Source organism: Mesoplodon mirus (assembly GCF_964341445.2).
Source record: "Mesoplodon mirus genome assembly, chromosome: 1".
In the NCBI taxonomy this organism is placed as follows: Eukaryota; Metazoa; Chordata; class Mammalia; order Artiodactyla; family Ziphiidae; genus Mesoplodon; species Mesoplodon mirus.
Genome location: NC_138976.1, coordinates 192504565 through 192520212, shown reverse-complemented (window position 1 = coordinate 192520212; position 15648 = coordinate 192504565). Strand labels below are relative to the sequence as shown.

General features: G+C 37.1%; 1 protein-coding gene across 1 annotated transcript in view; it reads right to left on the bottom strand.

Moving 5' to 3' along the window:
- LOC309806979 (E3 ubiquitin-protein ligase RLIM-like) overlaps positions 1–12121 on the bottom strand; it is a gene marked incomplete at both ends in the record, with an annotated part of 36866 nt that extends 24745 nt beyond the window's left edge. Inside the window, one exon of the mRNA XM_082626096.1 lies at positions 11963–12121. Coding sequence (XP_082482222.1) covers positions 11963–12121 — 159 coding nt within the window. The remainder of the gene's footprint in view (positions 1–11962) is intronic.
- Positions 12122–15648: the final 3527 nt, after the last annotated feature.

Sequence of the window (15648 nt, the reverse complement as noted above, 5' to 3'; positions counted from 1 at the left end):
ATTTTCTGGCTTCCTATCAACCTGAATCTAGGTACTGCCTGAGATCCTCCACTTTGGGTTGCTCATTTGTCTTGGCACACCCTCAACTGCTGGGATGGTGTGCCAGGTCTATTAAAAATAAACTGCTTAGACAATCACAAAGATTTGAGAGGCAACCAAGAGTAGACAGGGTTAAATGACAAGGTTCATCTGTCACACAGCTCTTCAAGACTGGGAGATGTGGCTATTTCACTTAATGCATAGAAACCAACACAGAGAGTCAAGCAAAATGAAGAAAGAGAGGACTATACTCCAAAAAAAGAACAAAATAAAACCTCAGGGAAAAATCTTAATGAAATGAACATAAGTAATTTACTTGATAAAGAGTTCAAAGTTATGGTCATAAAAATGCTCACTGAACTCAGAAGGAAATGGATGAAAACAATGAGAACTTCAACAAAGAATCAGAAGATATAAGAAAGTTCCAAATAGAAGTCACATAACTGGAGAATGCAATAATTGAACTTAGAAATACAGTAGATGAAGCACAAGAAAGAATAGGTGAACTCAAAGACAGGTCAGAGGAACTCATCCAATCAGAGAATAAGGAAGAAAAAAGAATGAAAATAATGAATATAGCTTAAGGGATTTATGGCACATCAAATGGCATAACATTCACCTTATAGGAACTCCAGAAGGAGAAGAGAAAAGGGGGCAGAAAACATTTGTAGAAATAATATCTGAAAACTTTTCCTAACCTGGGGAAAGAAACAGACATCCAGATACAGGAAGCCCAGAGAGCTCCAAAGCAGATCAACCTAAAGAGATCCATACCAAGAAATATTAAAATTAAAATGTCAACGTTAAAGATAACAAGGGAATCTTAAAATCACCAAGAGAAATACAACTTGTTATATAACTTGTGATATACAACTTGTTATATAACTACATCAACCTAAAAAGCTTCTACACAGAACAATAAACAATCAACAAAATGAAAGGGCGAGCTACAGAATGGGAGAAAATATTTGCACATCATGTATGTGATAAGGTATTAATATCCAAAATATATGAGGAACTCATACAATGGCTATATATATATATAGATAGATAGATAGATAGATAGATATAGATTCTCAAACAATTCAATTAAAACTTGGGCAGAAGAACTGAATAAAAATTTTTCCAATGAAGACATCCAAATCACCAACAGGTTCATGAAAAGATGCTCTACATCACTAATCACCAGGGAAATGTAAATCAAAACTACAACGAGATATCACCTCAAAGAGACTAAGAGGTAACAAATGTTGACAAGGATGCAGAAAAGGAAACCCTTGTGCACTGTTGGTGGGAATGTAAATTGGTACAGCCGCTATGGTAAACAATATGGAGTCTCCTCAAAAAATTAAAAAGAAAACTACCATACATTAGCAATCCTGCTTTGGGTGTATATATATCCAAAGAAAATGAAATCACTATTTCAAAGAGATATCTGCACTCACACGTTCATTGCAGCATTATTCACAATTGCCGAGAAATGGAAACAACCAAAGTGTCCATACATGGATAAATGGATATAGAAGATTTGGTATGTACATAGATGGAATATTATTCAGCCATGAAAAAGAAGAAAATCCTGCCACTTGCAACAACATTTATGGATCCTTGGCGCATTATGATGAGTGAAATAAGTCAGAGAGAGAAAAATAAATACTGTATGATATAACTAAATTGTAGACTCTAAAACAGCCAAACCCAGAGAAACAGAGAATAGAATGGTTGTTGCCAGGGGTTGGGGTTGGGGGAAATGGGGAGATGTTGACCAAAGGGTAAAATATCCAGTTAGCACATGAATTTCTGGGAATCTAATCTACAGCATGGTGACTGAGGTTAACAGAACTGTATTATATACTTTAAAGTTGCTAAGAGAGTAGATCTTAAATGTTCTCACCGAAAAAAAAATGTTATTTATGCAAGGTAATGGAGTTGTGTTAACTAGCTCCACTGTGGTAATCATTTCACAACATGTAACATACCAACAGGTTGTACACCTTAAACTTACACAATGCTATATGTCAATTACATCTCAATAAAGTTAGAAAAATACAGAAAACAGACTGTTGCACAACATTCAAGCAAAAATACTAGTTTTGGGCTGCTTTTTCTTGAATTTAGTCATTGTTCTTTCTTGAATCTGTTTTGTATCACATTATAGCAGACTCATACAGGCAGCTTTCTTCTGATCAGGCGCAGCCAAAAAGAAGCAACTGATGGTATATGGGAGTTTAGGGATAAGCTACGAGACTTCTCCCTTTCTTCCTCTACTTTGTGAAGATTCTCCAGCAGCAACTTTGTAACTTCCATGGCTCCAACTCCAATGAGACAGAACTGGTATGGTCTGACATTGATGATCATTTAACCTGGCCCTGGACTCCTTTACAACCCTCTGCTTAACTCTGCCTTTCCAGCATAGGGGTAAAAGTAAATTCCTGTTCCTACTAATCACTCCATTATCTAGGTGGCCCTTCTTTACTTCTCAGAAGTTTCATCACTGGTGTTCTTAATACCCTATAATAAATTTATTTGCAAAGACTTGAAACAATTTCTATTTTATTTGTTATGGGCAAATACAGTATAATAAAATTTCCAAATATTAAAAAAAAATTAGAAGAGACATGAAATCTCAAAATGGGGAAATGTTAGCCACGTTTAGGAAGAAAATGTACTAATATTATTGGAGGAGAGAATTCAGGAATTGGAAGAGAACACTAATGAGTTTGGAAGGTATAAGACTGTGGAGAAGTTTGAATGGTGGGCTTCATGCCACAGGAAATAGGGAGTGATTCAAAGTTCTATAAAGATTGTGCTCACTTCAGCAGCACATATACAAAGTTTTATAAGATTAATCTGAAAGTGGTAGGCAGTTTGGAGTATGTGATGGAGTGATGTCAAAGAAAAATTGCACCAGATGGTTAAACAGGCAAGGAGTACTTTACTCAAGATGATTCTGTAATAGGGGAGAGAGACTGAACTCCGTTCTGTTGAAACAAAAGGCATGGAAGATTTTAGATGCCAGGATGAGCTGTAGGAAAAATAGTAGAGGATGCTGGGGAAGAGGTTGGTCAATATAATTAGACCATCTCTGTTTGCTTTGGCTCTTATCAAAGTTAGGCTCCTATACTCCCCACAGAGACTGGGAAGTAGGGGCAATACCTTTCTTGAAGGTTATATTTCAAAGAGCTGACTCCCAGGTCCTTGAGAAAGACATTTCTGGGTTGGAAAAGTATCAAGTGACTAGGAGAAAATTTACATCTCAAAGGGGCAGAGAAAGAATTTACAATTTCAAGTTTCTTAAAGTAAATGTTTTCAGAAAAGGGAGGTTAAGGGCCTATGGTAAAGAAAAAACCTGTCTGAAGTTGAGCCAAACTGAGGGACACATTAAGGCCATCTTGATCAGTAGTTAAAATTAGCATTACCTTCAGGAAGGTTATTTTATAAAGAAAAGCAATGCTTTAGAAACTTTCTCAGAAGAATCAAAAGTAACTGTCTGCTAGTTAGATACAGGTCAGGAATAATGAGAAAGGGCAGTTACAAAGTTAACTCAACTAATGTTCTCTGTGTTGTAGCTTTAATAAAGATGAAATAAGTAGAAAAAAAAAATAATCCATTGGTACACGGTGAGAGCCAATTGGATGGATTGCCCAATTAGAAATACTTCTTTATTTTCTAGTCATTATCAGTCAAGGATTAACAAACCTTCTTTTATTAGATATACTTCTGTCTAGGGATTGAGAAATATCAATTATTTAAACTTAATCACTACTTTATTTCTGTGAGATTTTTAAAAATATACTTTGGGGAAAAGTAATGGAAGAGTGATATAGCACTAAAACATTGAAGTGAATGACATAATAAGATCCTATCTTTCTCAACTTAAGGAGAAAAAAGGGAGGGCAAAAGAAATGGGCAGAAAGTAAGTTTACCTACCAGTCATTGTGTCAAGTGTTTTCATATATTTATCTAATTTAATACTCACAAAACAATGAGACATAAGGAAGATATTTATCCCATTCCGTAGATGAAACTCTGTTTACAAAGTAATATATCAACCAATTGTAGAGCTGACCCTTGAATTTAAGGCCTTACGTCTGTTGAAATGCAAGAGCCAAACCCTGCTAATACAAGGTGCTTAGAATAGGTAGACTTCAGGGAGCAGGAAAATTAGAGCATGCATGAACTGATGACAAGTTTTGCTGATCTAGTAGCTTTGTGAGATTTGTCTGGATCCAAAGACCCTTGCTCTATTAAACCATCAAATTAGAGGTGGTCTCCTTCTTAAACAACCAATATTTGCAGAGCTATTCAGACTTTGGGTCATGGTATTTTTTCAATGATTAACTATTATCACTGGCTTTTCAAATTTTAACCTTAGAAAGTCCTTGCTTTTGTTGGAAGCAATGTTAAATTTTGATGCAGTTGTTTGCAGGGATGAAACTTGGTCGCCCTCTGGAGGCTATTCTCAGGTCCGACTAGCATACCTTAATTTTGAGAAAGAAGTCAGGGCTCAACAATTTAACAACTCATTTTAAATGTGTGGAAATTATGTATATACATTATACTTTTTTAGAAGTTACAAAACATTGAGTTCAAAATGCTCAAAATATTTTAAAATGCTGAATTAAACGTTTTATGACATAGCATGTTTTGAATTCCTGTTCTCCCTTTGGAAATGGAGATGGTCATCATTCTCCTTTTATCATGCAATATCTATACTGGGACTAAAACTGTTATTTTTTCCTCCCCTATTATAAGAACACATGGGCAATTAGTTCTATAAATTGAATGATAAAACACATGACAATACTATACACTCAATTACTACCAAGATCTTTCATTTTAAGTTTAAAAAAAATCTCTAAATTTCCAATTAAAAAAAATTCTTTTCTTTCTCTCAGAGATAAAACATCAGAGCTTACAAGAACCCTTAAAAACAGAATGGCTCAAAGGATAAAAATGTTTTGCTCCCTAGTTCATTCTTGTTCAGTTTTCTTGTAGAAGGTGTATTATACCAGTTAGTGTAAATTATACAAGCAAAGTTCTTGCCATATATTGGTGACAGCATTTCTACATAAAGTAAGCATTTAAGGGGCTTCCCTGGTGGTGCAGTGGTTAAGAATCCACCTGCCGATGCAGGGGACACAGGTTCCAGCTCTGGTTCCCGAAGATCCCACATGCCGCGGAGCAACTAAGCCCATGTGCTGCAACTACTGAGCCTGCGCTCTAGAGTCCGTGTGCCACAACTACTGAGCCTGAGCTCTAGAGCCCATGCGCCACAACTACTGAAGCCCGTGCACCTAGAGCCCATGCTCCGCAACGAGAAGCCACTGTGATGAGAAGCCCACGCACTGCAACAAAGAGTAGCCCCCAATCTCCGCAACTAGAGAAAGCTCGCGTGCAGCAACGAAGACCCAACACAGAGCCAAAAATAATAAATAAATAAATAAATTTTTAAAAGTAAGCAGTTATGAGCTGCTATAAGCCTACTGTTTCTTTACTTGATTTAAATGAATTTAATTCTTTAAATAACTGAGCAGGTAGAGAATTTAGACTCAGCCATTATTAGAGGTACCTTATACAGCCAAAGTGGTATAAAAACCCTGTAACATGAAAGTGTTGTGGAGGTCCTTCTGGTCTTCTGAGACCGGGACACCTGTACTTTTATGTCCCATTTATAAATGTTCCTGTATAATGTTTGGGATGTTGAAATATTTGATGAGATAGATACCTCATGCCTATTACATGCCTTCCCTATATCTCTCTCAACTACATCCCTCTAATGAGTTGGTGAAGCTCCAAGGCTCTATCCAGTAACAAGGTAGTGTCAGGCAGTGCTTGTTGTACTCACTGGCTTTTAATCCTCCAACTGCCTTGTAATCTCCTCCTTCACACCTTGATGCTTAGAAATGGCATATTTCCTGAGGAAGAGGTTTCTAGGGAGTCCTGGATACTTGCTTGAAATGGGGACAGGAGGATGGAGGAACAGAAGGGAAGATATAGGGAAGATGAACGGATTTTTTTAATATATATATTTTTTAATTTATTAATTTATTTATTTATGGCTGTGTTGGGTCTTCGTTTCCATGCGAGGGCTTTCTCTAGTTGCGGCAGGTGGGGCCCACTCTTCATCACGGTGCGCGGGCCTCTCACTGTTGCGGCCACTGTTGTTGCAGAGCACAGGCTCCAGATGCGCAGGCTCAGTAATTGTGGCTCACGGACCTAGTTGCTCCGCGGCATGTGGGATCTTCCCAGACCAGGGCTCGAACCCCTGTCCCCTGCATTGGCAGGCAGATTTTCAACCACTGCGCCACCAGGGAACCCCGCATTTTTTTTTATATAAATTTTTCTGCCATAAAAACTATAGGTACCAAGCAAAGCAATCAGGGAAATTTATATTCATGCATTAATTTACCACTTACAACGATGAGTAGATAGAGGACATTAGATAGATTAAGGAAGTATCTAGGAGGTAAAATGGATAAGATTGATAATGGATAGGATATAGTGGCTGATGCGAGAGGGTGAACTCAAGGTTTATTGTTAGGTGCCTGGTATATACAACTGGGTGAATGGTGTCACTACACACTAAGACAAATGAAAATGAAGGAGGAGAGATTCGGCAGTTTAGGGAGACCATGAGTATTTAGCTTTATGTATATTTTAAATGAACAGATTTAGATGTTAAATAAGCAACCGGATTTACAGAATTCAGATTAGAGGTCTCAGGTACACAAATGTCCAAACTTTATGGAGTTGGTAACTGAAGCTGTGTGTTTCTGTGAAATCATATTATGAGTTCTAGATTGAGAGGACATAATGGCCTAGAACTGAATTTTGAAGAATTTCAACATTTAATGTCTGAGGAGAAGGATACGTACCTGCAAAGAAGATAGAGAATGAACTGCCGCAGAGATTAAAGGAAAACCAGAAGAGTTTTTGGGTCAAGGAAAATCAAGTCTCAAAGACAGAAGCAAATCCTACTTATAGGTCAAGTAAGTAGGGGATAAAATTTTCACATCGCATCCATGGATTTGGAAATAACTTATGAAGTACCTTTTTATTGGAGTAATAAAAGATGGATTCTATTGGGAGTGGGTTGAAGCATGAGAAGGAAGTAATAAAGTGAAGATATCAAATATAGATAAACATTTTTAAACAGCTTTATGGAGGTACAACTGATGCACAACAAATGGCACATGTTTAATATATACTATTTGATGAGTTTGGACATATGCATAAACCCATGAGACAATTAACACAATCAAGGTAATAGACATAACTGTCCCCTCCAAAAGCTTCCTTGTGTCCCATTTTTTCTGTGTGTGGTAAGAACACTTAACATGAAATTGACCCTCTTAACTAATTTTAAGTGCTTAACACTATTGTTAACTACAGACACTATTGGTACAGCAGGTTTCTTGAATTTACTCATCTTGTATAACTGAAAATTCATACCTGTTGAACAACAGCTCCCCATTTCTCCCTTTCCCCAGCCCCTGGCAACCAACATTCTATTCTCTGCTTCCATGAAGTCTGATTATTTTAGATACCTCATATAAATGGAATTATGCAGTATGTGCCCTTCTGTGACTGGCTTATTTACTTAGCATATTGTCCTCCAGGTTCATCCCTGTTGCCACAATGGTAGAACCACCTTCTTCTTTAAAAGTTGAAAATATTCCATTGTAAATATATACTACATGTTTTGAACCATTCATCTGTCGATGGACATTTTGGGAAAAACTTCTTGACATTGATCTTGGCAATGATTTATTGGCTATGACACCAAAAGCACAGACCACAGAAGCAAAAATAGACAAGTAGAACTACATCAAAATAAAAAGCTCCTGCACAACAAAGGAAACAACCAACAGAATGGAAAGGTAACCAATGGAATGGGAGAAAATATTTGAAAATCATGTATCTGGTAAGGGGTAAATATCCAAAATTTATAAGGAATTCCCACAACTAAGTAGCAAATAAACCAAATATCTCGATTAAGAAATGGGCAAATAACTTGAGTATATATTTTCCTAAGAACACATATGAATGGCCAAAATGTATATGAAAAGGTACTCAGCATCGCTAATCATCAGGGCAATGCAAATCAAAATCACAAAGAGATATCACCTCACACCTGTTAGGATGCTTAGTTTCAAAAATACAGAGGTAACAAGTACTGGGGAGAATATGGAGAAATTGGATCTTTTGTACACTGTTGGTGGGAATACAAAATGGTATATAGTCACTATGGAAAACAGTATGGAGGCTTCTCGAAAAATTAAAAATAGAATTATCATATGATTTAGCAATCCCACTTCTGAATGGATATATGTATATATATATATATATATATATATATATATATATATATATATATATATATATATATATATGTATATATATGGGTGTGTGTGTGTGTGTATATATATGTATAAGAGAACTGAAATCAGGATCTCAAAAAGATTGCACTCTCATGTTCATTGAAGCATTATTCACAATTGCCAAGATATAGAAAAACATTTTCAAGAATTATTTTAAAAACTGTGCCTTTGAAGAAGAGATAGTGTGGTAATTAGTAATAGAAGTCAGGTGGAGAAAGGTGAGTTTGGTTTTGCTTTTCTTTTTTGCTTTACTCTTCTTTATTATTTTTCCCAATTTGGAAGATTTTAGAATGTTTAAAAAAGATAGTGGAAAAGATCCAGATTAGAGAAGGTATTGAACAAAATAAGGATCCTTAGAGAGTGCAAGGTGATGCAATCCAAATCAGGAGTAAGGGAATTGGGTTTAGTAGGAATAGAGCTTCTGTTCTGTTAAATTACCAAAGGAGATAAAGATGGCAGCAGATGTAGTAACTCTATTATGTTAATTAACAGGAAAGTTCTCCTACTGTTTTTTCTTTTCTTTTCTGTGAATTAAAAGAGATTATCTCCTGATATTATAGCAAATGGTGGGGTCATGCCATTTAAGAATAGTGCAATAGCTGAATCACTTTGTTATACAGCAGAAACTAACACAACATTGTAAAGCAATTATACTCCAATAAGGATTTTTTTAAATAAACAAAGAATAGTGCAGAGAGAACAAACTGTAAAGAGTGGGAAATGATGGGTCCAGATTAATGTAGCAGAATTAAAGGGCAATATTAAAGGACCTTTTAGGTTAGTGATCATGAATTTATAAAGGAAACAATCTAAACTATTATACACTTTACTTGGGAATACTTTGAAAGCTGGAGGTCAAGAAAAGAGAAAGCAATGGTTTGGGTTTATCCAGCATAATTAAAAGACACTGGAACAGGGCTAGGGACAAACACACTATTAGATAATGGACATTGGAATGTAAGAGAGTAAGGAGAGATACAAAGGCAGTATCAGGAGAAAGCAAGGGGGTAAACAGACTTGCGTCAAAGTACTATCATAGCATTTTTTTTTAAATTCCGTATATATGTGTTAGCATACGGTATTTGTCTTTCTCTTTCTGACTTACTTCACTCTGTATGACAGACTCTAGGTCTATCCACCTCATTACAAATAGCTCAGTTTCATTTCTTTTTATGGCTGAGTAATATTCCATTGTATATATGTGCCACATCTTCTTTATCCATTCATCCGCTGATGGACACTTAGGTTGTTTCCAGCTCTGGGAACGGGAATAAAGACACAGACCTACTTGAGAATGGACTTGAGGATATGGGGAGGGGGAAGGGTAAGCTGTGACAAAGCGAAAGAGAGGCATGGACATATATACACTACCAAACGTAAGGTAGATAGATAGTGGGAAGCAGCCGCAGAGCACAGGGAGATCAGCTCGGTGCTTTGTGACCGCCTGGAGGGGTGGGATGGGGAGGGTGGGAGGGAGGGAGATGCATGAGGGAAGGGATGTGGGAACAGATGTATATGTATGACTGATTCACTTTGTTATAAAGCAGAAACTAATAAAAAAAAAGTAAGTAAAAAAAAGTACTATCATAGTGGTGGGGTATTTGAACAAGTGAACTGGAATGTGAGAAGTTATTGTAAAGGGATGGCATATTTGTGTTAATAATTTTTAAAGACTATTTCTCTTTTTCCAGCTCTGATTTTTATTTTAGAGAACTGACTCCTGAAAACTCGGTTTCCCAGGATTCACTGGCAACTAGCTTCCAATTAATTTTGAGTAAAGGAAGGACTGGTGAGAGTTTGGAAGAAGGGGATAGGGGAGAACCCAGAATGCCCTCTTTCTTTGAGTTGTACATACAACTGAGGCTTCGTCTCCCTCATGCATCCAATTCCTGCTCAAGGGCTTCTCCCTCCATGTCCCCAGCACCCACCAGCAGTCTCTACATTCATTAGAGTTCTGCTTAGGGGATTCAGTCTTTCCAAACTCTAGGTTGCCTTCTTATTTCATTTGACTCCAGATTTTATAACTTTTGAAACAAGCTCCTTTTATTAAAATCTACTTTCTAAACTTCCTGAAGCAGATTTCCTGTCCTGCATGAGTAATCCCAGGAAAAAGATGCTCAAGATGGGACTCTGGAATAAGGTTTTGAGCTTGAATGTAGTAGTGACTCCATTGCCAATGCAAAGACAAGTGCTTCTTCCGAGTAGTGGAAGCCATAAATAAATTACCAGCAATATTTGCTTTGAACATATTGCCAGTTGAAGACAATACTTTTCCATCTCAAGCAGCAGCTGATTTTGTCTATTACAGCAGTAATAACTACAAGCACCACGGGGACCATTAGCTGCTTCTTATAGCACCAGAGAGCTTAGAAAATGAAAATGTTTACACTTAATGTTAAAAGGTGTTAGGTGTTTAAACTCTCAGATCGAGGCATGGGAAGACACAGAGAGCCACACTGAGGGCCTTAAAATTTTCTCACGTCTTATAGCCACACAGCAGACATGGCTGAGGATCAAGTTTCAAATCTAAAAGTGTGAGTTGCAGAATTAAAATGCAAGTTCAAGGTACATCTGTGCTAAGTCTCACAGATTAATATCAGGACATTGATCAGGAAGAGCTGGGTATTAAGATAAGGATATATTGAGTATTTAGGATAAGTGCAGGTAGGCAGACTCAGATTAATATGAAAATTTTTAACCCAAATCTTCCTGTGGTTTCCTCGCCAAAGGAAGCCACCCTTCTTCCTCCCCATTTGAGGAAACTAACCTTCCCTTACTTAATCTTCCCTTACTTAATCTCTAAAGACCTCATCTAAATAGCTTAGTTTTCCAGGAAATTTCTACTTTTCTCAAGACCCACCCACATCAGCACTTACTGCATCCTAATAACTACAGTCAGATTCCACCAGGCCCCAGGAGGCAAGTATAATGTCCACCCTGGTAGGAGTTAGCATATACATCAAAAGAAATGCTATATCCTGCTAATGTGTATCAGCAGAAACCTGTAGAATGTGTGTGTGGCATATGGTTTTTTGGGTTTTTTTGTTTGTTGTTTTGCAGTACGCGGGGCTCTCACTGTTGTGGCCTCTCCCGTTGCGGAGCACAGGCTCCGGACGCGCAGGCTCAGTGGCCATGGCTCACGGGCCCAGCCACTCCGTGGCATGTGGGATCCTCCTGGACCGGGGCACGAATCCGTGTGCCCTGCATCGGCAGGTGGACTCTCAACCACTGTGCCACCAGGGAAGCCCTGGCATATGTTTTACAAGTGCTAGACTGAGAAAGATGGAATATAAAGTTGGAAGGGGTTGAATTTATTATAAAGAACATACCTGAGATTCAAAGTATTAGCTCTAGCTGATGGAATTGGCTCTAATCGTTGGCTTGTTTGGCTGACTGATACATAGATTCAATAGTCAGCAACATTCAAAGGGGGCAAGATGCCATAATTTATCTGACAGAATGTAGACAAAGGAATCCATGTACTTAAAATGAGAATGTTGGAGTGGATTAATTATGTAAAACCCACTCAACTATCCCACAGTTATGCCCCCACAGAGGTCATCAATAACATTCTTCTTCAAGACATTAAGACATTCTTTGATGAGAGAAATACAAGCATCCTTGAAAACCTCTGTGGAATCTGTCTTCTGGGGGCTAATGATGACAATGCGGGATAGCACCAATGAAATGGCCCCCATGCTTTTAACAGGAATATGGGGTTACAGAGTAGCAGAGGTTAAGTGGTAGCATTTAATATGAGAAATAAGGTGAGTGCAATTATCATAAAGGTCAGCAGGGCAGAGTGAAACTATTTTCACACAAAATGACTTCCAGCAGTAACAGATTAATCACATTTACACTGGGAATTACATTGATGAGCAGGCTTGACTGTATAAATGAAAATAAAATTCAAGCACAATGAGCAGAAACCTGCATTGATTTTCCAGGAATGAAAATTACAGCCTCGCCCAGACCTAAACCAGAGATCAGGTGGCTACAATAGCTTCAGAAACTTTGCTGCAAAACTGTCAAAAGTATAGAGTGTGATTTTTTTTTCTCCAGGTCTACCTCAAAGGTGTTTACAATTTTCCAGGGGGAATGTTTAGAAAGAAAAGTGGAAAACTCAGAATTTTTCAGAGATTATTAAGATAAATTTACACACCTGAGGTTCCAAAACATCACTGTGGTCTTCAGGTCATAATAGGGCTTATGGAAGCCATGTGATAATTGGAATTTTGACACAAGTTCACCTCACTAGAAATCCTGTGCAGTGACCTACACTATATTTCCCCATATCTGAATGTATTTTTGGAGTACACATACTTGGAAAATGACAGAACTCTCAAACAAGGTAAGTGCTATTGAGAACGGCTACTGCCTGACACCCATTAGGATAGCTATTATTAAAAACAATAATAAATAACAAGTATTGGCATGGATGTGTAGAAATCTGAACCCTTCTCCGTTGCAGTTCCTCAAAAAATTAAACAGAATTACCATACGATCTAGCTATTCTACTTCAGAGTATATATCCAAAGGAATTAAAAGCAGGGACTTGAACAGATGTTTGTAATTTCATGTTCTTAGCAGCACTATTCACAATAGCCAAAAGATGGAAAAAACCTAAATGTCCATCAACAGAGGAATGGATAAACAAAATGTAGTATATACATACAATGGAATATTAATGACCCTTAAAAGGTAAAAAATTCTGACACACACTACGATACGGATGAACTTTGAAGACATTATGCTAAATGAAATAAGCCAGAACCGAAAACACAAATACTGTGATTCCAGTCATATGAGGTACTAGAGTAGTCAAATTTATATAGACAGATAATAGAATGGTGATTGCCAGGGTCTGGGTGCAGTGATGAATGGAGAGGTGTTGTTTAATGGGTACAGAGTTTCAATTTGGGAAGATGAACAAAGTCCGGGAGATGAATGGTAATGATGGTTGCACAACAACGTGAATGTACTTGATGCCACTAAATGGTACACCTAAACATGGTTAAGATGGTAACTTTTATGTCATGCATATTTTGCCACAACTGGAAAAAAATACATAGGAAGGGCCAAGTGGAAGCTCCTGGAACTGTCCTTACATGAAAACAATACCAAAAAATAGCAATAGCACATATCTGGGGAATTTGCAGAGTCTAAAATAACCATGCAGATGGTAATCTCCATCACCTGCCCCATTTAAATAATCTGTTTGGCCTGTAAAAAAGGCAAATAAGTCATGGACAATGATTGTTGATTATCATAAGAAAATGAGGTACTAATTCTAATCAAAGCTGCTGGATTTTATGGGCCTTTTTTTCCTGGAACAAATCAAAACATCTCTAACTCCTGATATACAGCTATTGATCTGGTGAATAGTTGTCTCCACATCAAACAGCAAATGTAATGGAGCAGTTCACTTCTACCTGACAGAGACAGAAGTACACTCAAACTCTGACTTACTTGAGTGCTATGCCAAGTCTCCCGATGTCTATAATATTATAGTCCATAGGGAGATTAGTCATCTGGATATCACAAAAGCATTATGATAGTCCCTTGTATTGATGAGTTTATGGTGATTGGACATGAGAAAAAGTAGGAAGTACTCAAGTTGTGTCAGTAAGATACATAGATGTCAGAGTGGGAAATAAACTCCATGAAAATTTAGGATGTCAAATATATCACAGCCTAGGTATGATAATGCACACAAACAGAAACCAACCTGCAGAAAGCACTGAAGATCATGTTGATTTGTTTTAAAGATGGAGGCAGCACACAGCTAGGATTCCGAACGATTTTTTACACACTCCCTTTCCTAAATCCCATTCCTGATAGTGACTGCTCTTTCCTTTTACCTCTTCTCTCCTGTCCTCACCCTTCCTTTATTGTTCCCTATCCTTCTTACCCCTCTGCCCTCTTTCATTCGTCCTCATAGAGAATAGCCTGGGCTATTATTTGTATTCTTTACATTCTTTGTATCTCTCTCCCGTCCACCCCCCACCTCAACAAAGGCCTTGTACCAATTAAGAAAGTAAACATTTCAAGTCTTCAGAGTATTGAGAGGAGAAAGTTATGGGGAAATAGCAAATCCTGACAATTTAACTATTCTCTATGTATCACGTAAATATATTTATCGTAAATAAATTCATACATGCAATAATAGTACAAACAGAAAATATTCACAAGCTACCAGACTGCCAATTTCTGCATGAGATACAAAATCACATACCTATACTATCTGCTTTTCAATTTATAATTAAAACCATGTTACCTCAGAATTTTAAAAATAGCATTTTGATAAGTATAAAAAAAATATATAACTACATTAAAATTTTAAATTTCTGCACTTTTAAAGACACCATTAGAAAATGAAAGGGCAAGCCACAGATTAGAGAAAATATTCATGAGATATAGATATAGATATAGATATATACATAACATAGACTGGCATCCAGGATATGTAAGATGATCTTACAACTCAATAGTGAAGTAGTATTTGGGGGAAATACTAGTTCAGAATTATAAGAAACAAATATTTGTGTTTAAGCCACCCAGCCTATAGTATTTTTTATTGAGATATAGTTGAAATATAACATTATGTAAGTGCAAGGTGTACACTTGTTGGCTTGATACATTTGTATATTGCAGTCTGATTACCACCAGTAGCATTAGCTAACACCTCTATCATGTCACACAATTATCATTTCTTTTTTTGTGTTGAGAATAATTATGATCTAGTCTCTTAGCAACTTTGAAGTTTATAGTACAGTATTGCTGACTGTAATCACCATGTTGTGCATTAAATCTCCAGGGCTTATTTATCTATCAATACCAGTTGCAAGTTTATATCATTTGACCAACATTTTTCCAATATCCCCACTCCCAGCCCCTGGACCACCATTCTACTCTTTGCTTTTATGACTTTGGCTTTTTTAGATTCCATATATAAGTGATATAAGACAGAAAAAGACAGTCTATGGTATTTTTGTCATAGCAGACCAAACAAAGGAGTATTTGGGAGATGCCATATCATGTAAGCTTTTTAGTCAATGGTGAGAAATATTGATTTTATTCAATTACAGTAGGATAGTGCAATGCAGAGTTGGGTTTGGAGGCTTAAACATGGGAGAAAAATGATCTAATTTATTTTTGTAAGATTATCTATTGGGGGCTACTTCCCTGGTGGCACAGTGGTTCAGAGTCCGCCTGCCGATGCAGG